Source organism: Myxine glutinosa, chromosome 2 (genome assembly GCF_964187855.1).
Source record: "Myxine glutinosa chromosome 2, kmMyxGlut1.1, whole genome shotgun sequence".
In the NCBI taxonomy this organism is placed as follows: Eukaryota; Metazoa; Chordata; class Myxini; order Myxiniformes; family Myxinidae; genus Myxine; species Myxine glutinosa.
The window spans coordinates 14,975,200-15,002,502 of NC_136262.1; the positions used below are offsets into that span (position 1 = coordinate 14,975,200).

General features: G+C 45.7%; 1 protein-coding gene across 5 annotated transcripts in view; it reads left to right on the forward strand.

Moving 5' to 3' along the window:
- LOC137422018 (proprotein convertase subtilisin/kexin type 6-like) overlaps positions 1–27,303 on the forward strand; it is a 288,832-nt gene that overhangs the window by 114,035 nt on the left and 147,494 nt on the right. For 4 of the 5 annotated variants that reach the window (XR_013622625.1, XM_068108687.2, XM_078772998.1 and 1 more), the window contains exons 2-6: positions 7,986–8,090; positions 24,405–24,512; positions 24,703–24,849; positions 24,963–25,039; positions 27,149–27,237. Coding sequence is in view for 4 of the 5 variants with exons in the window: in XM_068108687.2 (XP_067964788.1) it covers positions 7,986–8,090; positions 24,405–24,512; positions 24,703–24,849; positions 24,963–25,039; positions 27,149–27,237 (526 nt within the window). In the remaining variant the exon portion in view is untranslated. Of the gene's footprint in view, positions 1–856; positions 995–7,985; positions 8,091–24,404; positions 24,513–24,702; positions 24,850–24,962; positions 25,040–27,148; positions 27,238–27,303 lie in introns of those variants that run through there. The other variant, XM_068108688.2, reaches the window with a different exon arrangement.

The following is a 27,303-nucleotide window of genomic DNA, read 5'->3' on the forward strand; positions in this document are numbered from 1 at the left end:
CCCCTTCTCCCCTCCCCCTTTCCCTCCTCCCCTCCCCTCCCCCCCTCCTCCCCCCCCTCCTCCCCCCCCCCTCCTACCTTCCCCCCTTCCCCTCCCTCCACTTCCCCTTAGATCCATCCTCCTTTTCCCCTCTCTCCTCCCCCTTTCCCTTCCCCTCCCCCCTTCATTCCCCTCTCCCATCCCTCCCCTTTCCCTTCCCTCTCTCTCCTCTGCCTCCTCCTCCCTTCCCCTCCCCCTCCATGCTCTCCTCCCCTCTCTCCTCTAGCCTCTCCCTCCCTCCTCTCCACCCCTCCTCTTCTCCGCCTCCCCTTCCCTCCCTCCTCTCCTGCCCCTCTCCCTCCCTCCTCTCCTGCCCCTCTCCCTCCCTCCTCTCCTCTCCCCTCTCCCTCCCTCCTCTCCCCTCTTCCTCCCTCCTCTCCCCCCCCCTCCTACCTTCCCCCCTTCCCCTCCCTCCACTTCCCCTTAGACCCATCCTCCTTTCCCCTCTCTCCTCCCCCTTTCCCTTCCCCTCCCCCCTTCATTCCCCCCTTCCATCCCTCCCCTTTCCCTTCCCTCTCTCTCCTCTCACTCCTCCTCCCTTCCCCTCCTCCTCCATGCTCTCCTCCCCTCTCTCCTTTAGCCTCTCCCTCCCTCCTCTCCACCCCTCCTCTTCTCCACCTCCCCTTCCCTCCCTCCTCTCCTGCCCCTCTCCCTCCCTCCTCTCCTGCCCTCTCCCTCCCTCCTCTCCTCTCCCCTCTCCCTCCCTCCTCTCCCCTCTTCCTCCCTCCTCTCCCCTCTTCCTCCCTCCTCTCCCCTCTTCCTCCCTCCTCTCCTGCCCCCTCTCCCTTCCTCCTCTCCTCCCCTCTCCCTTCCTCCTCTCCTCCCCCCTCATTCATATTCCCGTCAGGAAGCGACTCATTGTTATTCGGCAACACCGGGTACTTTTGCTAGTAATAAATCAATCTCACTCCTCTTTGTGCATCTGTGGTCGGGATGAATTCTGAACCAAGACAAGGTAAAACGACAGCATTGTCTTCCTATTCATGTTCCAACTATCCCTTAAATTTAAATTAGTTGTTTCTCGGTCATAAACTGAGGACCATGAACGGATAACAGACGGACGGACATGAACCAATTGATTAACCATGCTTTACGATTCGCGTGCGCTGGGTAATAACAAGAACGGTGTCATTTTACATGTTATCAGTTAATACTTTGCTTGTCCGCCCTTTGCCTTCTTGAGTGCCATCACTCTTTTTTCCTGTATATGACTGTAGTACATTCCACAGTTCTGTACAGTTTGTTGGATTCCTCTTGTTCTCTGTTTCCAGGGTAATCCCATATGGCCTCAATGGGATTCCTGCCCCGGACTCTGGAGTGTCTATTTTAACACTTGGAGTACCATAAAGTGGGGGTGGAATTGAACACTTTTTGAAGCTTTTTACATTGTTGAAGAAATTAAACAAAATGTATGTGTGGTATTACTGGTTTTAAATCCCCTCCGGGGTGTGACTTTTCCAACACCCCAATTGGGTGATCATCAGATTTGGGGTTGATGGTTATTTTTTAAATGATATTCAGGCATTCAGTCACCTCATGCGTGGGGGCGAGTTTGAATACCTACCACGTGATGATATTCAAAGTCTTACCCTAATTGTGGGGGTTCTGAACTGTTTGGGAGTTTTCTTAAAAATAGGTGCAACACATTTCTGCAAAAAAAATCATCTGAATGATCGAACCTTGTAACAAGTGTTCAAAGTCACTCCACTTTATGGTGCACTAACTGTAACATTGTTCTCAAAATACTGTTTTACTATATCGGAAGTGTGTTTTGAAACATCAACTTGTTGTAAAATGAATCCTCTTCCGATTAAACGATTTCCCCTGGGAACTGCATGGTGCTGCAGTATCTGCTTGTACTTCTCTTTTGTTAGCGTTCCATTGAGTTTAACAAGGTTTCCTCCACCAAAGGCTAAGAGCCACAACAACACAACCCCCAGACGGTCACAGAGCCCCCCAACCCCCATGTTGAACTGTAGGCTGCAAACATTGTGTATCGTAACCTTTGCTGGGTCTTCGGCATACGAACTGGCATCTCTTTGATTCAAAACGTTCAAACTTTGATCCATCAGACCAGAGTACCGTCTTCCATTGTTCAGTCCCCCAATCTTGGTGTTGCCTTGCAAATTTCAGTCTTTTCCCCTTATTCTGTGGTCTCAGCGGTGGTTTCTTTGCTGCAACAGTGCCATGGAGCCATATACCTTTGACAATCAACCTTCTGTGCCAGTGCTGGACGAGATGTAATTTTCAGGCCTGCTCATTGAATTTGTCAGCTGCTGACTTGATTTTCTTCTATCACATAAGCTGAACAACTTCAACTTCTTGTCTTGCCTTGGGGAGGTTCTTCTGGGTCTTCCTGGCCTTTCCTTGTCTTGGTACTGAGCCAGTTTCTTTCAGGCGTTGCAATGTGTACCTCATACCATTGTGTGAGATCTATTGTGGTTTCTTGTAATTTGCATTTATGTAATCGGTGTTGATTACTTCAACAATTTATTATTTACTCCACCAAAATCCACAAGTGTTTCCTGTGTTTTCTTTGTGGGAAATTTATATTACTAGCAAATGATAATATAATATTAGTCTAGTAGGAAGACTAGGTCCCCCTGCACCCCCCGGAGATATACTTCTAATCAGTGTTTCTAGATTGGAAAAAATGTGTAGAAAATGACTAGCTATGGCCCCAAGCTGAAAAAATGTCCCACATACCATTTTTATGCAAATTACTGCTGCAAATTTTATGCAAAATTATGCAAATTTTATGCAAATTTTTGATGAGGAGTAGAGTTGAGGGGTCTTTGAGGGCTTCATCGAGGTGCTCTCGGTTGCAAGACTGGGTCATTCTGAGAAGCACAGCAGGGTCAGAGATCATGATGTTCTCCTCAGTGAATCTCTCCATCAACAGCCTCTCCATTGCCTCACACACTGTTTTGAGGCAAAAGAGGGACTTTGCGTAGGCCTTTCCACTGAGAACACCTTTGAGAGATCCACTTGTTACTAGTTGTGCCTCAAAGAGAATCTCTGCATATCCAGAACCACGCATCTTGTGTCCAGTGAGCATCCCGATGTAGTTCATGGATGTGTGGAAGGGTCCAATCGTTACTACATGACTAGCAAATTCATTTGGCCAGCGCCAGATGATGGGAAGGGCTTTCATGCAGACACCCAGATCAAATGTATTCAGGACCCATCTCTGACCCACCTCAGCAGTTGCTGCCTCGGAACGCTTCAGTAGCTCACGAACAACTGCGTTGTCTGTGATCGGTCTGTGCCTGGTGCCTGCATGGCATGGCAATGGCCTGCAGCCTGTGCCTGGGCTAGGGGGTTTCACCTCTGCAACTGTTTCTCCCCCACCCAGCAAATCAACAGTCGACTACTGCACGCCTATCCACCAACCGATCACAGACAACGCAGTTGTTCGTGAGCTACTGAAGCGTTCCGAGGCAGCAACTGCTGAGGTGGGTCAGAGATGGGTCCTGAATACATTTGATCTGGGTGTCTGCATGAAAGCCCTTCCCATCATCTGGCGCTGGCCAAATGAATTTGCTAGTCATGTAGTAACGATTGGACCCTTCCACACATCCATGAACTACATCGGGATGCTCACTGGACACAAGATGCGTGGTTCTGGATATGCAGAGATTCTCTTTGAGGCACAACTAGTAACAAGTGGATCTCTCAAAGGTGTTCTCAGTGGAAAGGCCTACGCAAAGTCCCTCTTTTGCCTCAAAACAGTGTGTGAGGCAATGGAGAGGCTGTTGATGGAGAGATTCACTGAGGAGGAGAACATCATGATCTCTGACCCTGCTGTGCTTCTCAGAATGACCCAGTCTTGCAACCGAGAGCACCTCGATGAAGCCCTCAAAGACCCCTCAACTCTACTCCTCATCAAAAATTTGCATAAAATTTGCATAATTTTGCATAAAATTTGCAGCAGTAATTTGCATAAAAATGGTATGTGGGACATTTTTTCAGCTTGGGGCCATAGCTAGTCATTTTCTACACATTTTTTCCAATCTAGAAACACTGATTAGAAGTATATCTCCGGGGGGTGCAGGGGGACCTAGTCTTCCTACTAGACTATATGTATCGCAAAAATAAGCAAACAAACATGATAATATAACTTTTTTTTTAATTTTCTAATTTATTTCATATACAGTACTTAAAGTAACTATGACATTAAATTGACTTTCACAGAAATTTGAATTATTATCTACAAATATTACACACCTTTAACTTCCCACAAATGTTTAATGGGGAATAACACCACAAAAGTGAAAATAATCCAAACTTTTGCACAGTAATATATATATATATGTATATATATATACACACAGTCGTGGCCGAAAATATTGGCACCCTTGCACTTTTTTCAAATAATGCACCATTTCTTCCAGAAAATTGTTGAAATAAATGTATTTCTTGCAACATCTGTCGCCAACTCAATGAAAATAAATGTATTTCATCCACAAATGTATTTCTTTGGCTTTCAGTGAACAAAACAAAAAAAGGTGAAAAAACTACTAAAGCTTAGCTTATTCCACACAGAAATCCTAAAATGGTCCGGACAATATTATTGACACTTTTTATAAGTTGTTAGACATAATTAGATTTCAAGCAGGTGATTCTGCTTTACTTTGGAATTGAACTCACCCGTGATGAGTTGCAGGTGCCTGCAATATAAAAATCACTCATTCACCCAGTTTGAATACAGAAAAGGGGTCATTCTGCTGTTTTGTGTCACTGTGTGTGACACACCGCACTGTGTCACTGTGTGTACCACAATGAGCATGGAGAAAAGAAAGAAAACCAGGGAATTGTCTGAGGAGGTCAGACACAAGATTGTAGCCAAGCATGGACAATCTGAAGGCTACAAGTCCATCTCCAGAGACCTTGATGTTCCTGTGGCCACCGTACACAATGTTATCAGGAAGTTTAAGGCCCGTGGCACTGTAGCCAACCTTCCTGGAAGTGGCCACAAGAGAAAACTTGATCGAAGATTGCAGCGAATGATTGTTAAAATGGTCAACTCTGCCAAACAAATTCAAGCTAACCTTCAGACATAAGGTACGAAAGTTTCAACTCGCAGCATCTGTCGCCAACTCAATGAAAGGGGGGTTATATGGTCGGAGACCCAGGAGGACCCCACTGCTGAGAAAGCCTGAGTGGAGTTTGCCATAACACACCTGAACAAGCCAAAATCCTTCTCGGAGAATGTCCTGTGGACAGATGACACCAAATTAGAGCTTTTTGTAAAGCACATTATCTCGATGTTGACAGGAAACCAAATGAAGCCTTCAAAGAAAAGGACACCTCCCCTACAGTCAAACATGGAGGAGGTTCAGTGATGTTTTGGGGTTGTTGTGCTGCCTCTGGCACTGGGTACCTTGAATATGTGCATGGCATCATGAAAGCAGGAGATTACCAAGGCATTTCGGAGCGCAATGTTCAACCTAGTGTCAGAAAGCTGGGTCTCCGTCAAAGGTCATGGGTCTTGAAGCAGGTCAATGACCCCAAGTACACTTCAAAAAGCATCCAGGGATGGTTCAAGACAAAACGCTGGACTGTTCTGAAGTGGCCAGCAATGAGTCCAGATCTAAATCCTATTGAACACCTGTGGGGAGATCTGAAAACAGCAGTTGGGAAAAGGCACCCTTCAAATCTGGGATAACTGGAGCAGTTTGCACAAGAAGAGTGGGGCAACCTGCCAGTAGAGAGGTGTAGGAAGCACATTCATGGCTATAGGAAGTGCTTGACTGCAGTTATTGTGTTCAAAGTCTGTGCTGCCAAATATTAAGTCTGGGGTGCCAATAATTTTGTCAATGCCTTTCTTTTTATTTTCTGATTTAAAAGGATATATTAAGTTCTGAATCAAAAACAAAGGTTCTGTAATATTAACAGTGAAATAAAGAATTGTTGAGACCAAATACTTTTGTCAATTCAACTTATTTTTCGAGAAAATTGTGAATTATTTGAAAAACGTGCAAGCATGCCAATATACAGACTTGGCATTTAATATGGAATATTTTTTTTGTGGGGGTGAACTTACTTTTCAAGATGTCTTCGAACCAAAAGTTCATTGGAATTATGTTGAAATTATTCTAGATTTTGTTAATGTGACCTTTAAAAGAAACAAAAACCACATTTGACATTTCGAAACAAATAAATTGATCCTTGAAAGTGATGTAAACTGATATCGAACTCAATTCACGGACAGTACTGTGTTAAACTTCTGTACGTTTTCCAGAAGTATCTCTTTATTTTGCACATTAGCCAAAAATTTTTTTAACAAAAACAAAAGTTTAATTACGACTGGGATTACGGACAGTAAAATTACAGTTCAGTACTTCGTGTAACCCCCACGAGCATTCAGGAGAGCACGTACACGTTGAGGCATGCTGTTCACGAGATTTGCCAAGGTTTGGACAGGAATCGCTTGCCATGCAGTCACAATAGCCTGCTGCAATTCACGCACAGAGGTCGGCTGCTGGTCCAAGTGGTCGATTTGATGCGTTAATTCTGCCCACAAGTTCTCCATCGGATTCATATCCGGGAACATGGCAGGCCACTCCATATGCTCTACAACACGGTCAGCAAGAAAGTGTTGGATCATGCGAGCACGATGAGGCCGTGCATTGTCATCTTGGAAGACAAAGTTTCCTTGAAAGGCTGCACGAGCAAATGGAAGCAATGTTTCTTCCAGAATGGCCCTGTACTTGAACTGGTTCAGGTTTCCATTCAGAACAACCAGGTCAGTTTTGCCCCCTGCATGAAAAGCAGCCCAAACGGTCACCCCACCACCTCCAGCTTGGACTCTTGGCACTATACAATCGTTGTTGTAGGCTTCATGCACTTGTCTGCGCACTCAGACGTGGCCATCTTGACGATAGACCAGAAATCTCGTCACTGAAGATCACGTGATTCCAGAGTCCTGGCTGCCATTGACGATGCTCTCTGGCCCACTGCAATCGGCGCTGGTGGTGTTGTCTGGTCAGGCGTGGCTTTCTCAGGGGATGCCTGGCACGATAGCCTGCTTGAACCAGTCGTTGGTTGACTCGCCTTCTGGATACAGGCACATTTGTCAGTTGCTGCCACTCAGCCCCAAGCCGATTAGCTGACTTGGTACGGGCCATTGCAGACTAACCGGTGCAGCTGGCGATCATCCCTCCTTGTGGTTCTGCCGGGACGTCCTGGCCTCGGTATTGGAGTAGGGACACCCCTCTGAGCGTTTCGTTTCAGGATCTTTGACACCTGACCTTGAGTGATGCCATACTGCCGAGCAATAGCACGCTGTTTCATGCCGTAATTTCGTAAAGCCACCACTCCATGACAAACAGCATTGTCGAGTTGACGGACCATCTCCAGAGGAAGCGGCAATAACTTTGGGAGACGTGCAGCAGTTGTTTTCCACTAATACAGAACGCAACAACCCTTGTATACCCGATTGTGAAGCCAATCATCAAATGCACCTGTCCGTACATTTTGCCATGCCACCTGTGATATAATCCTGTTGTTGACTTCTTGCTGCGACAGACAATCAGTGACATGGTTCTTTTAACAAATAAATCACCAAAGTGTAAAATAAACTAACCAGATTGATATACTGAGTTAAGAAAGTAAACCCAAGTCAAGAAAAAAAAAAAATTCCATATTAAATGCCAAGTCTGTATATATATATTGTTATAAATTATATGTTATAAATGTTCATACATATATATGTGTGTGTGTGTGTGTGTGTGTGTGTGTGTGTGTGTGTGTGTGTGTGTGTGTGTGTGTGTGTGTGTGTGTGTGTGTGTGTGTGGAGTGTGTGTGTGGAGTGTGGAGTTGCTTGTGCTTTGTTGATAATATTCATTAAAACTGTTCACTGAACCATAGATAGAAAAGAGCCTAATTGATGCAGCTTTACGATGGTTCCATGAAACTGTTAATATGTATTGTGCGTGTCACAGATAGGAAACCTCAAGAACTATTTTCACTTCCACCACAAAGGCATCATGAAGCGCTCGGTGGGAGAGAGCCGTGGTCCGCACATGTTCATCCGCTCAGAGCCAAAGGTAATGGCTTGGGGCATAAAGAAAGAGAGAAAGAGAGCAAATATCTGACACTCCAAGTGTGTTTTGATGATGTCAAGATACGGTAAAATGTTTCCAAAATGTGTATTTCCATAATTTCTCACTGATGTGGATATTGGGAACTTCCGCTTCCGGTTTCTCGAGCGAGGTGGTGACCTTTGATCTCTCCATGGCATAAAAAGTTTCAGTATTTTTCCATTCGTGTGTTTGTCAAATTTCCACTCGTTATTTTATTGTGTATGTGTTATTTTGTGTTTCTAGTTAGTTTTGGTTTGAAATTCATGTAACTTGTAATTAATTCATCGTTTTCTGTTCGCTCTGCGTGAGCGGCCTTGTAACCTGAGGCTTCCCCCGTCGGTGTTTTGTTAATTTAAGTTCTTTCCTTCGCTGTATTGATTGTTTCTTAGATTTTTCTATTCTCCCCCAAACTTCCCCGAACATGTACTCTTTGTCTAACGTTTTAAACCCCCCCCCCAAAAAATAAAATAAATAAAACATATATTTCCTTTTCTCCACGTGTGCTGTTGTCTCATCGTGTGCTTCTGTTGTGTGCTTCTGTCCACGTGCTTCTGTCCACGTGCTTCTCTCCACGTGCTTCTCTCCACGTGCTTCTCTCCACGTGCTTCTCTCCACGTGCACTGTCTCGCCCCGCCCCCTTTATCTCCTTGTCTTCCACCTTTTGCCCTGTTCACGTGACACGTGGTTGTCCCTCTAGGCTCCCTCTCCCCGTCAGTATTTTGTGAAAACAAGATTGTTTTTCACGGTTTTGTTTAAATATTATTTAAATATGTTTAAACTTTCCCCTGCAATGTTTTATTCAGTGGTTTATCACAACACGCTGTTTTTCTTCTTATTTAAAAGGCTTTTTTCAATTTCCTCTTCAATTCATTCCACTTCAAAAAAATATTAAATCTCTTACAATTCTTCCTCCCCACATTCTTTAAACTCACCTTCATTCCACCCCTCCTCTATCGTTTTAAAATGTATCTCTGACTTGAAAATCGCAACAACGCAATTTGTTATAAATGTTCGTTTTTCATTAATCATTCACTTTCTCTACTCCCCCCTCACACCTCCCCTCCTAAACTCCCTCCTCCCCCCTCCCTTTAAATTCTCCCTCCTCAGCCCTTCAAAGCTTCAAAGCTAACCCTAACAAACCTTTTGTCCTCCTCATCCTTCCCTTTTTTGCAACTCTTTTGCAATCTCTGAAACACTATCAACAGCTCTCCCTACCCACCCCCCTCTCACCCTTCATCTGACCCGACCCCTCCCCTCCCCTGTCCTGCATCCGATGCTCCCCCTCCCTCTTCATTAACGGTATGGACCTCAAACATCCGTGCCCTTCGCTCAAACCTGATAGATCTCTCCATTCAGGTTGCTTTTGACAATCCAGACTTGATCTACTTAACAGAAACTTTCCTCCTTCAAGATGTCTCTGATTCCTTAATATCTCCGCCTGGTTACTCCCTCCTCCGGTATGATAGACCTGAGCCTCGTCCTGGTGGTGGGTTGCTATCTTTATCAAAAACTCTCTTCCTCATTCTCCTTGCACTGCCCTCTCTCCACCCCACCCCCAGGAGTCCCTCTGGCTACGGCTTCCTCTCCGCTCCCACCTTTTGTTCATATGTGTTCTGTACCGTCCTCCAAACAGTGATGACTCCATTTACATTTCGCTGTTGGACAACATAGACCAACTTCTATCCACTCATCACAACTCTCTCTTCCTCATATGTGGCGACTTCAACTGTCATCATGCCAGCTGGCTGGGTGTGGGTTCCTCTCTCACCAGTCATGGCATCTCAGCAAAGGACTTCTGTGACTCACTGGGACTGACACAATCTGTCAATTTCCCAACCCGGATCTCAGTCAATGGAGTATCTTCTCTTCTAGACTTGGTTAGGACAAACTTCCCTGCAAATGTCTGCTGCTCTTCTTCTGCTCCAATCGGTTCTTCTGATCATGTGCTTGTTAAAGTGGACATCTCTCTGGCCATTCTCAGAGAGCCTCCTCAGCGTCGACGAGTCTGGCATTTCACTCAGGCCGACTGGCACGGTCTTCAAGCAGCCATCAATCTACTGGACTGGTCTCCCATCTCTACTGCCTCTGACATAAACTCTTCCTGGGAATTCTTCCAAAGCAAACTGCTCTCTCTCATACACAGATATATCCCATCTCGTCTTCAGTTGTCATACCCTTCCTCCCGTCCATGGTACATGGAATCTTGTGGTGAGGCAGTTGCCCTGAAACAACTTGCCTTTGCCTCTTGGAAGGCTAATCCAACGGAAGGAAATCTCAATTCCTTCCACCAAGCTCGGAACAAGTGTGTGTCTACCCTCAGGAGTGCCAGGAAGCACTATCTCTCCACACTCAAGAATGAACTCTCAAACCTGTCTCCTTCCTCCAAATCCTGGTGGTGCCTGGACAAATCTGTTTCTGGTGTTTGTTCCCCCTCCATCCCCTCCCTTACCTCAAATGGCTACACAGTTGACAACGCACGTGACAAAGCCGAATGCCTCAACTCTGTGTTTGCCTCAAATTATTGTGTCCCAAACCCATCTCTCTCTGTACCCACCTTACCCAGTCGAACCCAGCTCCTCCTGGACTCTTGTGTCCTTCTCTCCTGACAAGGTGGAGAAGTTTTTGTCAAACCTCAACTCTGATTCTGCAACTGGACCAGACGGCATCAGCCCATGGGTCCTAAAATCCTGCTCTGCCGCTCTATCTCACCCTCTCTCTATTCTCTTCACCCTCTCTTTTGCTCAAGGTCATCTGCCATCAGTTTGGAAATCAGCCAACATACCCGTTTTGCCCAAAAAATGTGCAAAAACAGATCCTTGCAACTACAGACCAATCAGCCTGCTCCCATTTTTCAGCAAAGCCATGGAATCCATCATTGCTTCAGATATCAAATCCTTCCTCTTCTCCAATGGCTTGATCTCTGATCATCAATTTGGATTCAGACCAGGTCATTCTACTCTGGACATGTTGCTTCTGCTGTCTCAACAATGGATGGAGGTCCTTAATGCCAAACAGGAAACTAGAACGTCACTCAGTAGAGCGCATACTCCCGCCGTGATTTTAGTTGGAATAATACGTTTTGTTTAACATCCCCTCTCCCCAAAACAATAAATGAAAAAGAAAGTAAGCCCTAACTGTCAGAGAATTTAATTTGATATATCTCAGAATTAGGGGAGAAAAACATCATTTAAGAATAAGAATAAAAGCTTTAATGCAGTAAAACAGAAAAAATCTTTCCCAAAAATTTTTCAAAAAAAGATTCCTGGATCCGGAATAATATCCTGAGCTTCACCAAAAACTAATCAATTCTTCCTTATCCCAATAGTGTAGCAGCATAGCAAACCTGTTGTGCATTTTGTGATACAAGCACCAAATTTGGCACAAATGTACATTAATATGTTGCGAACATTTTCAGATATTGGGCCACTTGAAATTCCGTAATTTTTTTTTTCAAATTTTTTCAAATTTCGTAATTTCAAATTTTTCGGGTGACACCGTCACAATTTCGGTCTTCGAGGCCGGCCGATATAGTGGGGCGGCTTAGCCCAAATATTCAAAAGAATTGTGCATTTTGTGATACAAGCACCAAATTTGGCACAAATGTACATTAATATGTTGCGAACATTGTGTGGTCAGCAATGAAGACGAGAGTCTGAATTACATGTATGCAAAAGACCTTGTGAACCAGTGAAGCAAATACACGGGTAAGCATGAATTAAATCTAGGGCATGATATAATTTCCATGATGTTTACCTCTACACTCAATGGTGGAAGGAGGTAATGTTTTGATCCCAGCTTGTCTGTATGTCTGTTTGTCTGTTAGTCCACAAAATTCCAGACAAAGCTTGTAGTAGTGGTAGTTGTAGTGGTAGTGGTGATAACAGAAATTGTTATATAGAACTGAACTTATATTATTATTATATGCAGAAAATAACTTCATTTCTATATGCCCTGCAGTGGACAGGTTAATTGGTTTATGCACTGAAGGGGTCACCCTGGTGTGCACTGCTGTGTTCTGCCTCACTGAGTTGTTCAGGTATGATGTACTCAGCACAAGCTTCCGGTCGGCCCGGAGGTGGGGGTGCGGGGCCTGTCACGGAACGTCAAAACAAACGGCCTGCCGGGGCCGCCCAAAAGTCGGGCGTGAGGGGCGCGTTCACTAATGGAACGCCTCTCGCTTCCCAGATCGAGGGCCACGTGGTCAGGAGAACCTCGTCCCTTCCGGTCACACTTTGCCTATCGGCCGGCCTCGAAGACCGAAATTGTGACGGTGTCACCCGAAAAATTTGAAATTACGAAATTTGAAAAAATTTGAAAAAAAAAAATTACGGAATTTCAAGTGGCCCAATATCTGAAAATGTTCGCAACATATTAATGTACATTTGTGCCAAATTTGGTGCTTGTATCACAAAATGCACAATTCTTTTGAATATTTGGGCTAAGCCGCCCCACTACAAGGGCAATCATCCCACCAACTTTCATCCAAATCCGTTCAGAACTTTTCCAGATATCTTATTCACAAACACACGAACACACACACACACACACACACGAGTGAATGCATTACTCCCTGGCGGGAGTAATTAGAGCTGTCTCCCTTGACATATCACGTGTCTGGCACCCCGCTCTGCTCACCAAACTCCCCTCCTATGGTATCCATGGAAATCTCCATGCATCGCTTGTGGACTTCCTCTCTGGTCGTTGTCAACGTGTGGCCCTGAATGGGTTTCTCTCATCTCCTCCTGGTCAGGCTGGAGTTCCCCAAGGCAGTGTTCTGGGCCCTGTGCTTTTTCTGGTCTTCATCAATGATCTCTCCGACTCTGGAAAATCCTCTCTATCTCTTCGCTGATGACTCTACTCTCTGCCACTCCACTCCTCAGATTGGCAGTCTGCAGACTCCTCACTCTCTGCAGACCTGGACAAAATCACAGACTGATCAAACAAGTGGAATATGTCTTTCAATCCTGACAAACTGACACTTACTGTGTGTCTCCGAAAAGACCGACTGGACAACCCTCCCATCTACTTTCTCAACAATCCTCTCCAAGAAGTTCTGTCACTTAAGCTTTTGGGTCTCACTATCTGCCATGATCTTTCCTGGGAAAACCACATTTCCAAGCTAGCCTCCAAAGCCAGTCGCCGACTGGGCATCCTCCGTCGTGCGAAGTCCTTCATTGGCACACCTGAGCTCCTCAACACATACAAGGCATTCATCTGCAGCTCAATGGAATACTGTTCCCACCTCTGGGCCACTGCTCCTGCCTCACACCTAGCTCGGCTTCACGCTGTGGAAACCAAAGCTTTCAGAATCATTGGAATCTCCTGCGATGAAGTTAACTCCGAGGGCCTTTCACTCACTCACCGCAGGCAGGTTGGTGGTCTTTCTGTCTTCTACCGACTCCTCTCCGGCCTTGCTCCCCCAGCTCTCTCTGGGCTCTGTCCCCCATATATTCCTACAGGTCACACAAGATCTGCCAGCAACCCTCTTATTGTTAAACTGCCAAAATCTCGGCTCTCTGCTCACCTTCACTCTTTCATTCCTCTTTTCTCCCACCTCTGGAACAAACTCCCTCACTCTGTTCAATCCCACTCCTCCCTCCAGGTCTTTAAAACAGCTGTTCACCACCATCTCTTATCTTCCCCTTATCTTCCAAAACGTTGATATTTTCTGCCCCCGCTAATTCACCCCAGATACACTTTTTTGAAATACCAACTTTTTTCCTGGAAGGCCTTGCAGTGTCCATGTGTTTTATACTTCTCCCACTTCCCCAACCCCACTTCCCACGCTTCCTTCCCCCAAAGCCCTCTACCTCCCACAGATCTCCCGATGTCCCTGCTCTCAAATGTTGTGTTTGTGTCCTTCCCCCTCTCTCCCCATCTTGTCTACCGCTCCCCTTATTATATGTTTTATGTGTGTGTTTGATTTTTTTTGTGTGATTAATGTTAGCTCTTTCACGAGCCTCGATCTTGTATACAAAAATAAATAAATCCTGGCCATGCATTCAAACTTCCATGCAAAAAGCATGTTGTTTTCACTATTTTATTCGGTCATTAAGTGTTTACTCGAAAGTGACATCTGAGTGTTTACTAGAAAGTGACATCTGAGTGTTTCCTAGAAAGTGACATTTAAGTGTTAAATACAAAGTGACATCTCCACCATAGTTTATGTTTGTTGCCTCCTGATTCTTCTTGCATACAAGCTGAAGATGCAAATATTTATCGTTGTTGCCTGACAGGAGGTTTTTCCAAGTTTTAATTTTGCATTGACAAGTTATTTTGTTGACTTCCTACTTACGTACATTATGTAATAAAGGACTGTCCAATTAATCTGATACAAAAGAAGGGTCTTGTGCAAGACAAGAGAGAAGCTTGGACAACCAATAGGTGTGGGGAGGAATGAGGGGCAGAAGAGGATTCATAGGATGGACAAGATGGATACAGAAGGAAACGTCAAGGAGGGAAAACTGGGAATTTGTAAGGAAGAGGGCTTAGGGTGGATGGGTTGAGGAGGGGGGTTAACAAGGCCAGAAAATATCAGGGTTTTGGATTGAGACGATCTCAGATGGTGGTGAACAGTTGTCTTGAAGACCCGGAGGGAAGAATGAGATTGAAGAGAGTATGGAAGCTGGTTGCACAAGTGGTAAAAAATAAGGAACAAACAAAACGTGCGGAGGTGAGCAGTGGTTTGGACTTAGGCAGTTTCACTTGGAGGGGGTTGCTGGTTGACCACGTGCGTCCTTCCTGCACGGAAGGAGCAGAGGGTGCAAGGCCAGAATGGAGGTCGTAAAAGACAGATGGACCACTGACCTATCTACGATGGCCAAGTGATAGACTAATGGACTCAACTTCATCGCCAGAGATTCCAATAATCTTGAAGGCCTTGGTTTCCACGGCGTAAAGCTGAGTAAGATGTGAGGCAGGGGGTCCGGAATTAATTTATTTACACGACTCTTACGATCTTTATTTTATTTAAATTGAATTATATACCTGAACACTGTAGAACGCAAATCGCCTTCTTGTCACTTCCACAACCCTTCTGTTTAGGAGTACTTGAACATGTTAAATAGAGTGGATGGTGCTAAAACGTGCGGAGGTGAGCTTTATTAGCGTTAAACGTCCAAAAACATGTTTTAGTGATCTTTAAAATCATTATTTAAATAGAAGTACAGTGTATGCACATGTACATATATATTTATATACAGTATATATATACAGTCACGTGAAAAAGGAAGTACACCCATGTAAAGTTTTGACTATTTCAACATACAGCTATTTGATCTTCATTTCAACAATATTGATATATAAAGGTGATATAATATAACAAATATCATGAAACATTTACATTTTGTAGTCCATTGTATAATTTATGTTCATTCATTCAGTCCATTGTATTATTTAAATAAACATAAATGCAAATTTCGCATGTGGAAAAAGTAAATACACCATTGGCTCTAATAGGTGGTATTGCCCCCTTTGGCAGAAACAACCTCAAGTAGGCGTTTCTTATAACTGTCCACCAGTCTCTGACATCAACTGGGAGAAATTTTTGCCCACTCCTCCATGCAGAATTCTTTCAGCTGTGCGATGTTTGAGGGGTTTCTTGCATGCACAGCTCATTTAAAATCCCCCCACAACATCTCGATGGGATTTAAATCCAGGCTTTGACTTGGCCATTCCAGAACCCTCCATTTCTTTCTTTTCAGCCATTCCTTGGTGGTTATACTGGTATGTTTCGGGTCATTCTCATGTTGCAAGGTCCACCTTCGGTTGAGCTTCAACTTTCCGACAGATGGCTCCACATTATCCTCAAGCACCCTCTGGTACAATGAAGAATTCATCGTTGATTCTATGATGTTGAGCTGCCCAGGCCCTGATGCAGCAAAGCTGCCCCAAACCATAATATTTCCACCACCATGCTTTACAGTTGGTATCAGGTTCTTGTGGTCAAATGCTGTCTTTGGTTTTCGCCAAACATGTCTTCTGGTACTGTGGCCAAATAGCTCTACCTTTGACTCATCTGTCCAGAGCACATTGTTCCAGAAGTGCTGGTCTTTGCCGAGGTGTTCATTGGAAAACTTTAGTTTTGCCCTGATATTCTTTCTGGACAGCAAAGGTTTCCTCCTGGCACACCTCCCATGTAGATCAAATTTGTGCAGCCTCTTTCTAATGGGAGACTCGTGCACTTTGACATCAGCAGTGGCAAGAGCTACCTGTAGGTCCCGTGATGACATTCTGGGGTTCTTCGAGACTTCTTTCAGCATCTTGCGGTCTGCTCTCGGGCTGAACTTGCTGGGGCGGCCTGGCCTGAACAAGTTGGCAGTTGTTGGGAATCTTCTCCACTTGTCGATGATCTTCCGGACAGTCGAATTATTGATTTCAAATTGTTTGGAGATCTTTTTAAATCCCTTCCCAGACTCGTGGGCATTTATAACCTTCTTTCTGAAGGCCTCAGAGAGCTCTTTTGATCTAGGCATGGTGACGCCGCACACTTCAACAACAAAGAGCAAACCAAACCAAATGTCTGAGGTTTAAATAAGACAGGTTCCTCCAAGATCCCCTCTGACGATGTTCTAATCATTTGCACCTGAGCTGGTGCACCTGATTCTAATTTTAGGTATTTGAAGTAGTGATAAATGTAGGGGTGTACTTACTTTTTCCACATGTGAAATTTGCATTTACGTTTATTTAAATTCTACAATGGACGACAAAATGTAAATGTTTCATGATATTTGTTATATTATATCACCTTTATCTATCAATAATGTTGAAATGAAGATCAAATAGCTGTATGTTGAAATATGTTGAACAAGCGTTATGCCTAGGTCCCCCGTCGGTGAAGTGATGCGAGTTGACAAAGTGGAAGACGCAAGGCGGCCATCTTGGATTTTGACGTGGTGACCCAATTTTCAATAGCGTTCTTCCTTATGCCGAGATGCACCCACACACCAAATTAGAAGTTGGTACTTCGCTTATTTTTCAAGATATTTCGCTCACAAGGTTCAGACATATATATGGTGGCGGCCATCTTGGATTTTGACGTGGCGACCCAATTTTCAATAGCGTTCTTCCTTGTTCCTAGATACACCCATACACCAGATTAGAAGTTGGCACTTCGCTTATTGTCCCCCGTCGCACAGCGTAGCGAAAGGGGGACTATGGCTTTCCCCTCCGTCCGTGTGTCTGTCCGTTCGTCCGTCTGTCCGTCCGTCTGTCCGTGCGTGCGTGTGTGCATGCGGGCGTGCGTGCGTGCGTGCGGGCGTGCGTGCATGCGTAAGCGAAGGACCACATTCAAATTTGGTGTGTGGGTGCAACCCACGTCAAAATCCAAGATGGCCGCCGCCATGTATATCTGAACCTTGTGAGATGAATATCTTGAAAAATAAGCGTAGTACCAACTTCTAATCTGGTGTGTGGGTGTATCTCGGCATAAGGAAGAACGCTATTGAAAATTGGGTCGCCACGTCAAAATCCAATATGGCCGCCGCCATGTATGTCTGAAACTTGTGAGATGAATATCTTGAAAAATAAGCGAAGTACCAACTTCTAATCTGGTGTGTGGGTGTATCTAGGCATAAGGAAGAACGCCATTGAAAATTGGGTCGCCACGTCAAAATCCAAGATGGCTGCCTCCATGTATGTCTGAACCTTGTGAGCGAAATATCATATCATAGCATGTTTTCTGCGTCTTCCACTTTGTCAACTCACATCACTTCACCGACGGGGGACCTAGACATAACGCTTGTTTTTCAAGATATTCAGCTCACAAGGTTCAGACATACATGGCATCAGACATACATGGCGGCGGCCATCTTGGATTTTGACGTGGGTTGCACCCACACACCAAATTCGAATGTGGTCCTTCGCTTACGCACGCAGGCATGCCGGCACGCACGCACGCACGCACGCACGGACAGACGGACGGACGGAGACACAGACGGAGGGGAAAACCATAGTCCCCCTTTCGCTCCGTGGTGCGACGGGGGACAAAAACTCAAAACTTTACATGGGGTGTACTTACTTTTCCACATGACTGTATATATAAGTTCAAAACACACCTGGTCACAAGTGTGCTGCACTGACCGGGTCCTCAGTCGAGGTCCTCAGCATCATCCCGTTTCGGCCCTTCAACCTCAATATGGTCAGCTAAGGTGGGCCAGCAGGGGCACATACACATCCACATGCAGCAACTACACCTGGATGCGTACATACCCCCACCCCCAGCCAGTGCGAACAACAACAACAACACCCCCACATTCAGAATCCACAGCACCAAACAAACATGGTGGAACACTCAAACACCCACCTTTATACCCTTCACCACTCACCAACAAACACACCAGATCATTCATACACACACATACACACCCATACACACACATACACACACGTACACATACACAGAACACCAACCAAACAACCACCTAAACTTACATCACACACCACTCAACACACAAAAACACACACTCATGCAAACATTAATTCATGCAAAAACACACACCCTCACCCACTCACTCATATACACAAAATAAGAAATAATAATGGTACAAAAAAAACAAAACAAAACAAAAACACAACCAACCTACACCGTTCGACGTGTTTCCATCAACTTCCTCCATATCCAAAATGAGCCTTTCAAGGCAACCTGGGCCACCTTGTCACACATCCTCCTTCTTTCTGTCCCACACACTCCCAGCCTAGCAAGAAATGCAGAAAAGGAATTGCCAATATACCCTCGACACCAAACTCGCCAACCCTTCTCCCGGCACTCACTGTACTTTCCTCTCTTCCTCTCGTGCACCTCCTCCATGTTCTCTTCCCAAGGTACCGACAACTCCCCTAAGATGACCTGTCTTGTTGCACTTGACCAAACGACAATGTCAGGCCGCAACCTTGTCACACAGATCTCCTCTGGGAATATCAATTGTGGCTTTAGGTCTGCCACCACCTGCCAATCACAAGCATCTGACAGCCCTCTTGCTTTCTACCTCCTCCTCTTTACACCTCTTACCACTTGGCCCTCTTTGACAAACCACACCTCTCCCCCATCAGTCTCCTTCTCCACTCTTCTCTCTCTCGATCTCAGCACCTCTTGTTGCACCATCTGCACCACCACCGCCAGCACCTGATCATGTCGCCACCTGTATCTTCCTGCTGCCAATGCTACTGAGCATGCACTCAGTGCATGCTGCACCGTTCCCACACCTCCACACAAATAACATCTCTCCTCCTGCAACAACCCCCACAATCTCAAGTTTACTGGTGACGGAAGCACATCATACGTTGCCCGCAACAGGAAATTCAACAATATTGGCTCCATCCTCCAAATCTCTTGCCACTTCAATATCCTCACCCGCACACCTTCCCACTTAGTCCAAGCACCTTGCTGTGCCTGACCGACTGCTTTCACATATCTCCCCTCCTCTTCCTTTCTTCTCAACTCCCTCTCAACCATCTTCCTCCTCTCTTTCACACATGCCTTTCCCCATCGCTCATGCTCCATCCACCCCAAGCCATGCTTCCCATGCTGTACCATCCCCATGACCTGCTCCTGTTGCAACTGCTCCTCCATCTCGTCCACCTCTGCTCTTGCATTCCACTTCCGACTTCCCTTCTTCTCTGGGAGAGCATTCTTTACCACTGCATCACTTGAATCCCGCAACATCATGAACTCCCGCACCCTCACCACCTTAAACTCCTCGGTTAATGATGTCATAGTGTAGGCTGTTATGCCTTTCCGTGTTTTATTTTGTTAAAAGCAAAATTCCACTTGATTCCTTGTCTTTGGGGTGTCACATGTTCGAAAAAATAGGTTGTTAATTTTTTAAAACGGATTAAGGGTGTGAAATCCAATATGGCCGCCAAAATATATAAATTCCATTAAAACTGGTATTCTGAACACAGTATGAGGTCCAAATTAATGATAATACCCATAATTTCAATACCAAGGAGTTCAAAAACAATTAATTTCAATATGGCAGTCAAATTCAAAATGGTGGAAAAATCCAAGATGGCCGCCACTTCTTAAATAACCACAGTACAAAAAGTTAATGTTCTTGATAACACAAATTGTGAATGATGAAATAGGTCCATTTTGGTGGTAATGCCCACATAAGTAATGCTAGGCCGTTGGGGAAACATGTTACTGATTCGTTGAAATCGGTGGATGGCAGCCATAGTGAGAAATAGTGAGAAAATCCAATATGGCTACCACTGTTTTACACAAAGGTCCACATTGCTATAACAATGATAGCGTAATGTAATTTCCTGTTTGACCATATTTAAATATTCCTGTCTCACAATCATCCGTTTTACCTTACAAGTCCTCGTGTTCATCTCCCACAATGTTCTGAGCTGATTGTTCATTGTTGCTACAGCCGTAGTTCAAACAGCTACAGACCTCTGTGCATGGGAGTTTATTGCTGCGGCAACTACAGGAGTTTCCTTTGCATCCTGATTTGCAGCCACATTTTACCAGCTTAGTCACGGCCTCCGGTGCTGGAGGGTCAAACACATCACCGGAAGAAATCTATTTTCCTCTGACTTCCATCCGTAGTCAGTGGGAGAAGGAAGGGACGGTTGACTTTCGCATGCCTGCATCCATATCATTGCAATATAATGTGCTCGCAGAATGTGTGGTGTCAATGATCCAGAGGTTGGAGGCAGACTCTCTCCCTCGGCCTGTCGATTTGAGTACAAGAACCATCGTAGTGCATTTACTTTGGTGTGTGTTTTGGATCTGTACAACAAGCAAACGAACCTTTCCAGTTGGTCAATTGCGTTTGGAGAGGGTGTAGCAGCAGATTTGCCAAGTGAAGCAAGTGAATCCAGTATCATATCATCGCAGGACATGAACACCTTCATACACCAGTCCTTTGTCCTGCCGGCGAACCTGCCACACATATCTGATCCTGTGAAAGAATGAAACCCGAGAATAGCTGAGGCGCGGTTAACTCCTAACTTTTCAAAGATAGGTTTGCCTGCAATTTTCCTATTCAGTTTTCCTTTTCCGGTAAGGAAATATGTCTCAGCAGGTAGCTGTGGATACATGTGGATCATCAGCAAGAAGACATCGGTATCTGGAGAGTCTATTACAAGTTCTACATCGCCGTTAACTGTTAGGGCATGGAGCAAGAGTAACGTATCCGCTTCTTCATGACCGTGTTTTACCAATTCATCAGGCACACTTACATTGCCTTTTGTCTCAGTGCCGAAGGTTACCATGGACTTCTTCAATTTGTTGGCAGAGCTGTTGCTGTGATCCAGAGTCTTTGCAGCTAAATACTCTACAAGTTCTGCCTTGGTTTTGACACTTGAAAGGAAGTCCTTCAAGGAAATATTCTGGATCAGTGTACTATCTTGGATGTGTTAGTAGGTCGAGTTTCCCTTTGTTCTCTTTTTTCTCATTTGCTCTTTCAGAGAACTTTCGACGTATCTGTCAAATACCAGTCTTACTTCGTCGTAGTTAGCTGCAATCCTGATAAGCTTTTCAAGAAATGACATGGCAAAATCACTGCATGTTTTCATTTTGTCTGTCTTGGAGATGGAGTTAACGAGGGCCATGCCATCTATGACTACAACTTTAAATTTCTCAGACATGTCGGACATGTCAGTTGAAGCTTCTTGCTCAGGCTGCGCTTCTTGTACTTCAGGCGCCTCGGCTTGGGGTGGTACTTCAGTTTGGGAGTTTTCACTCAATACTTGGTCGCCAGAAACACTCGGTATGGCATTAGCTGGATCGCTTGTGGCTTCTGTTGGGCTAGGTTGCTCCTTGGTAACTAGCGCTTCAAGATGATGAAGGACCTTAGCCTTGTCATATGCTAGGAGAAGTGACCCATCCGAAGCGAAAAGGGCACGTGGAACAATTCCAAATTCATACTTCCCAATACAGTCCTTTAGATCAAGGTCTGGACGGCTTCTTGATGCTACTATAAACCTCTGTAGGAGTCCTCGTTCTTCTTTGACTTTAATGAGTTTGTCACCTGCTTTCACTTTCTTCACTGTGTTGGCACTTTTGAAAGTGCCTATGTTCTTTCTCTTCATTGGATCCCACACTGAAAGTTTTCCTTCTGTAAGGCGTTCTTTGACAAATGTCTGGAACAACTGTTGTCCGATGGCATCGCGGTCTACTATGTCCTTTGTTACCTTTTCATCAATTACTTTCTTGGTAAGAAGGTTACACAGGTCACTCTCATCGGTTACGAATGGGTCTCCATGAACAACAAATACCTCTGTCAATCTAGCGGAATTTCTCATTACTCGGGTGGACTTCCCCCCTGTGATCTCGTGGTGTTGGTCTCTGGTATCAGCACCTTCCATGCCATATTCTCTTTGAAACTCCTCTACTAGATTAGACAAGTCAGGTGCAATCAGGAAGAAACGGTCTAGAGCTCTCTCAATTTGGGTTATTCCAGTAAGCCTCCAATGACCTTGAGTTTGCGGTTCTCCTGCTCAATTCCGTGATCTGGACCTATTGAAGTGAATGCAGCAATCCCCTTCGTCACACAGAAATTTCCTTTCAGGAGTTCTGCCCAGACATCTGGAAAAACTTGTTCTGTTTGCTGCATTGTTGACAGGTACAAAGGGAGCAAACGTGCGTAGTTCAGGTGGTCGTGAGCAAAGAAGTACTTGATAAGAGCTTCAGTAAGATAAGCTTGATAAGAGCTTGATATTTTGAATTTGACTGCCATCTTGAAATTAATTGTTTTTGAACTCCTTGGTATTGAAATTATGGGTATTATCATTAATTTGGACCTCATACTGTGTTCAGAATACCAGTTTTAATGGAATTTATATATTTTGGCGGCCATCTTGGATTTGACACCCTTAATCCGTTAAAAAAAATTAACAACCTATTTTTTCGAACATGTGACACCCCAAAACAAGGAATCAAGTGGAATTTTGCTTTTAACAAAAAAAAAACACGACAGCCATTTTTAAGACATAGCAGCCTACACTATCAAGGGAAACTGGAGTTTTCCACCCTGACCATAAAAGGCAATGTTCGTCAAACAGCGTGGCACTCCCAACCACCTCTTCACAAACCCACTCACCACAACCTCCATCCTCGCTGCATGCCCAATTGCAATATCATACATCATCAATGGCCACAATACTCGTGGCATCAACCCAAACTTCAAACACCATACCTTCAACTTACCTGCCAAACCACATCCATCAAACCTCTTCAAACCTCTCAAAAGCTTGTTTCTGACCTCCTCCACCCTTCGTATATCATTCAACTCCACTGTATACCATCTTCCCAAAGTCTTCACAGGGGCCTCTGTCAATGATGGAACCACCTCCCCTCCCAGCTCAAACCTGTGCATGTTATCCACCACTCCTCGTCTCACTAACACACTCCTCGACTTTCTTGCTTGAAATCCCATTCTTGCCCACCGCATCAGCCTTTCCAGTCATCCCAGTACCTCTACTGCTGCATCAGCGGACTGTTGGACAACTGTCTGGTCATCCATGAAAGCAAACATTGCTGGCAACCTCTGACCATGGGCTAGCTCCACTTCTTTCCCATGTCCACTTACCGCACGTATCAACAACTCCATAACCAGCACAAAAAATAAAAAATTCATGCGACATTCAATTGACGACAATGACTTCCGACTTGACTCCCCCCTCCCCCTCCCCCTCCCCTCCCACCTCCCCTCCCCCCTCCACCCTACCCCCTCCCATTCTCCCCTCCCCTCCCCCCTCCCCCTCCCCCCTTCCCTCTCCCCCTCCCCCTCCCCCCTTCCCTCTCCCCCTCCCCCATCTAGAAGTGCTATATATATATAGATAATTGAAGTGTACACCTGAACACTGCGCAGGGTGACTTGTTCTATGAACTCTGTAGTTGTGTAAATGTAACATAAGGAAATTATTTTGCCATCGTTGATGCATTGTGTGAGAAGTTTTCCATCCAAAATGTTACATTATGAATCAGAGAAATGTTTAAAAAATATGACGTGAACTTTCAAGAAACTTTAGAAGTGCTTTTTTTGGGTATTTTTGAGTTACAAGTTGATTGCTAATATGAGCAGTTTGCTGTTGTTTGGTTCGCCGTGATTGTGAGCATTGAACACAATTGTGAGCATTGAATGTGTTTTCACAAATTCCCCCAATTTCTACTCACAATACTGTCCTTTAAGTTGTATTTTTGCCCTCTTCCCTCACGACAGCTGTTTGCTGACCATTTCAGTTGAATGATCACATGATAGAACGTTCGAGTGACAGGCCACACAACCTGGTGTTTGTGCAATGTCCCATTCCATTTGTGTGCTGCAGGTGCTGTGGGTTCAGAGGCAGACCGTGAAGCGCAGAGTAAAACGAGGTCACATTCCCCAGGCTGAGTTCGCTTTCAATGATGCCAAGTGGCCCAGCATGTGGTACATGGTTCGTATCAGCAGAAAAAATTGGAATATTTGGCTTGTGATGTATGGAGCAAAATATAGAATTCCCCGTCAGCTCTCAGGATTATTTAGTTCAAATAGCTGCGGATATCAGGAAAGTATTAGACATTTTGTTTGGAGTTCAAGGTGTATTCGTACCTTATCTCTCTCTTTGTGCGATGATGTGGGTGCAGCACTGTGCAGACGAGGGGAGCCAGTCGTGTCGCAACGACATGAACATAGTGGCGGCTTGGAAGCGGGGTTACACGGGTCGTGGTGTGGTGGTCACCATCTTGGACGACGGCATCGAGAGGAACCACCCAGATCTTGCTCAGAATTATGTAAGGCACGAGAACAACAACTTTTTATACTGCACTTGTCTTGCGCTCCACTTTCACATCCCATCGGTCTCTGCTGACGAGCTCACCCGCTGTCCCTTGTCCGTAACCCCCAGGACTCTGCAGCGAGCTATGACGTTAATGGTAATGACAGGGATCCGATGCCCCGTTATGATTTCACCAATGAAAACAAGTAAGTTGTGCAGAAAGTTGTCTGGAAATCTGTAAAATGTTTCGAAAATTGAGTTAGAGAGTTCATATTGTTGGAAGTTAAGGGGTACATTGAAACTAGAGGAGGAAAGAATACACCTGCTGTGGATAAGGGCGGGATCAATGTTTTTGACTGAGTATGTTGTGATCTTTATAACATTCATGAGCGAATGCTAACAGATGGGACAGCCTGCGAAGAAGCGGGAAGACAGGTTAAGGAAATAACTGAATGAATGAATGAATGAATGAATAAATGGTCGTTTTAAGGCTATTTTTCCCCGATAGAGCAGGGGTTAGCCTTGCGGGCCCCATGACAATCATGGTTCCCTGTTTGAGGCATGTTTTTATGGCTGGATGCCCTTCCTGACGCCAACCTTAGTCGCCTCTTACGATGCGCAGGGATACGGTGTACCTATTCTAAGCCGGGGTACACACCGGGATCATTCATCCCAGCAAGCTGGTACTCAATTTGGCGACCTCGGAAGGATGACAGGCTGAGCAAACCCCCCTGGCTTTAATTCAGCGATCGACCAGGATTCGAACCCAGGATCCTAGGATTCCAAGCCGCACCCTAACCGCCAAGCCAACGAACCCAGGATCCGAGGATCCCAAGCCGGCACCCCAACCACTAAGCCGACGAACCCAGGATCCTAGGATCCCAAGCCGGCACCCTAACCGCCAAGCCAACGAACCCAGGATCCTAGGATCCCAAGCCGGCACCCTAACCGCCAAGCCAACGAACCCAGGATCCTAGGATCCCAAGCCGGCACCCCAACCACTAAGCCAACGAACCCAGGATCCTAGGATCCCAAGCCGGCACCCTAACCGCCAAGCCAACGAACCCAGGATCCTAGGATCCCAAGCCGGCACCCTAACCGCCAAGCCAACGAACCCAGGATCCTAGGATCCCAAGCCGGCACCCCAACCGCTAAGCCAATGAACCCAGGATCCTAGGATCCCAAGCCGGCACTCTAACCGCTAAGCCAACGAACCCAGGAGCCTAGGATCCCAAGCCGGCACCCTAACCGCTAAGCCAACTAACCCAGGATCCTAGGATCCCAAGTCGGCACCCTAACCGCTAAGCCAACGAACCCATGATACCAAGCCGGCACCTTAACCGCTAAGCCAACGAACCCAGGATCATAGGATCTCAAGCCGGCACCCTAACCGCTAAGCCAACGAACCCAGGACCATAGGATCTCAAGCCGGCACCCTAACCGCTAAGCCAACTAACCCAGGATCCTAGAATCCCAAGCCGCACCCTAACCGCTAAGCCAACTAACCCAGGATCCTAGGATCCCAAGCCGGCACCCTAACCGCTAAGCCAACGAACCCAGGATCCTAGGATCCCAAGCCGGCACTCTAACCGCTAAGCCAACTAACCCAGGATCCTAGGATCCCAAGCCGGCACCCTAACCGCTAAGCCAACGAACCCAGGATCCTAGGATCCCAAGCCGGCACTCTAACCGATAAGCCAATGAACCCAGGATCCTAGGATCCCAAGCCGCACCCTAACTGCTAAGCCAATGAACCCAGGATCCTAGGATCCCAAGCTGCACCCTAACCGCTAAGCCAATGAACCCAGGATCCTAGGATCCCAAGCCGCACCCTAACCGCTAAGCCAACGAACCCAAGAACCTGGGATCCCAAGCCGCCACCCTAACCGCTAAGCCAACGAACCCAGGATCCTCGGATCCCAAGCCGGCACCCTAACCGCTAAGCCAACGAACCCAAGATCCTGGGATCCCAAGCCGGCACCCTAACCGCTAAGCCAACGAACCCAGGATCTTCGGATCCTAAGCCGGCACCCTAACCGCTAAGCCAACACCAGGCTCCGGTTAAGGAAATAACTAACTGCTCCAATTAATTTCTTCCCGTATCCACTAAAGCCTCAGCCATCCCCTCAGCTAATGGCAGTTGGTATCATGGTGGTCGTGTTGAAACTGCAATGTTTTTTTACAGAAGTGTTATGGCAATGTATAGTGTCATGTTGATGTTGGTATCATCGTTGCTCTGCAGGTGCTGTAGTAGCATGTTACCTGTATTATATTTGTTGTGGTGATGTGTCGTATAACGAACGTGTTGTGTGAAGGCACGGCACTCGTTGTGCGGGAGAGGTGGCGGCCGCAGCGAATAATTCGCTTTGTGTAGTTGGCGTCGCGTACGAGGCTCGCATTGGAGGTGAGCATCGTGTGTGTAGTTGGCATTGAGGTGTGGTGGAGAACAAGACCATTTGAAGTGAACTGG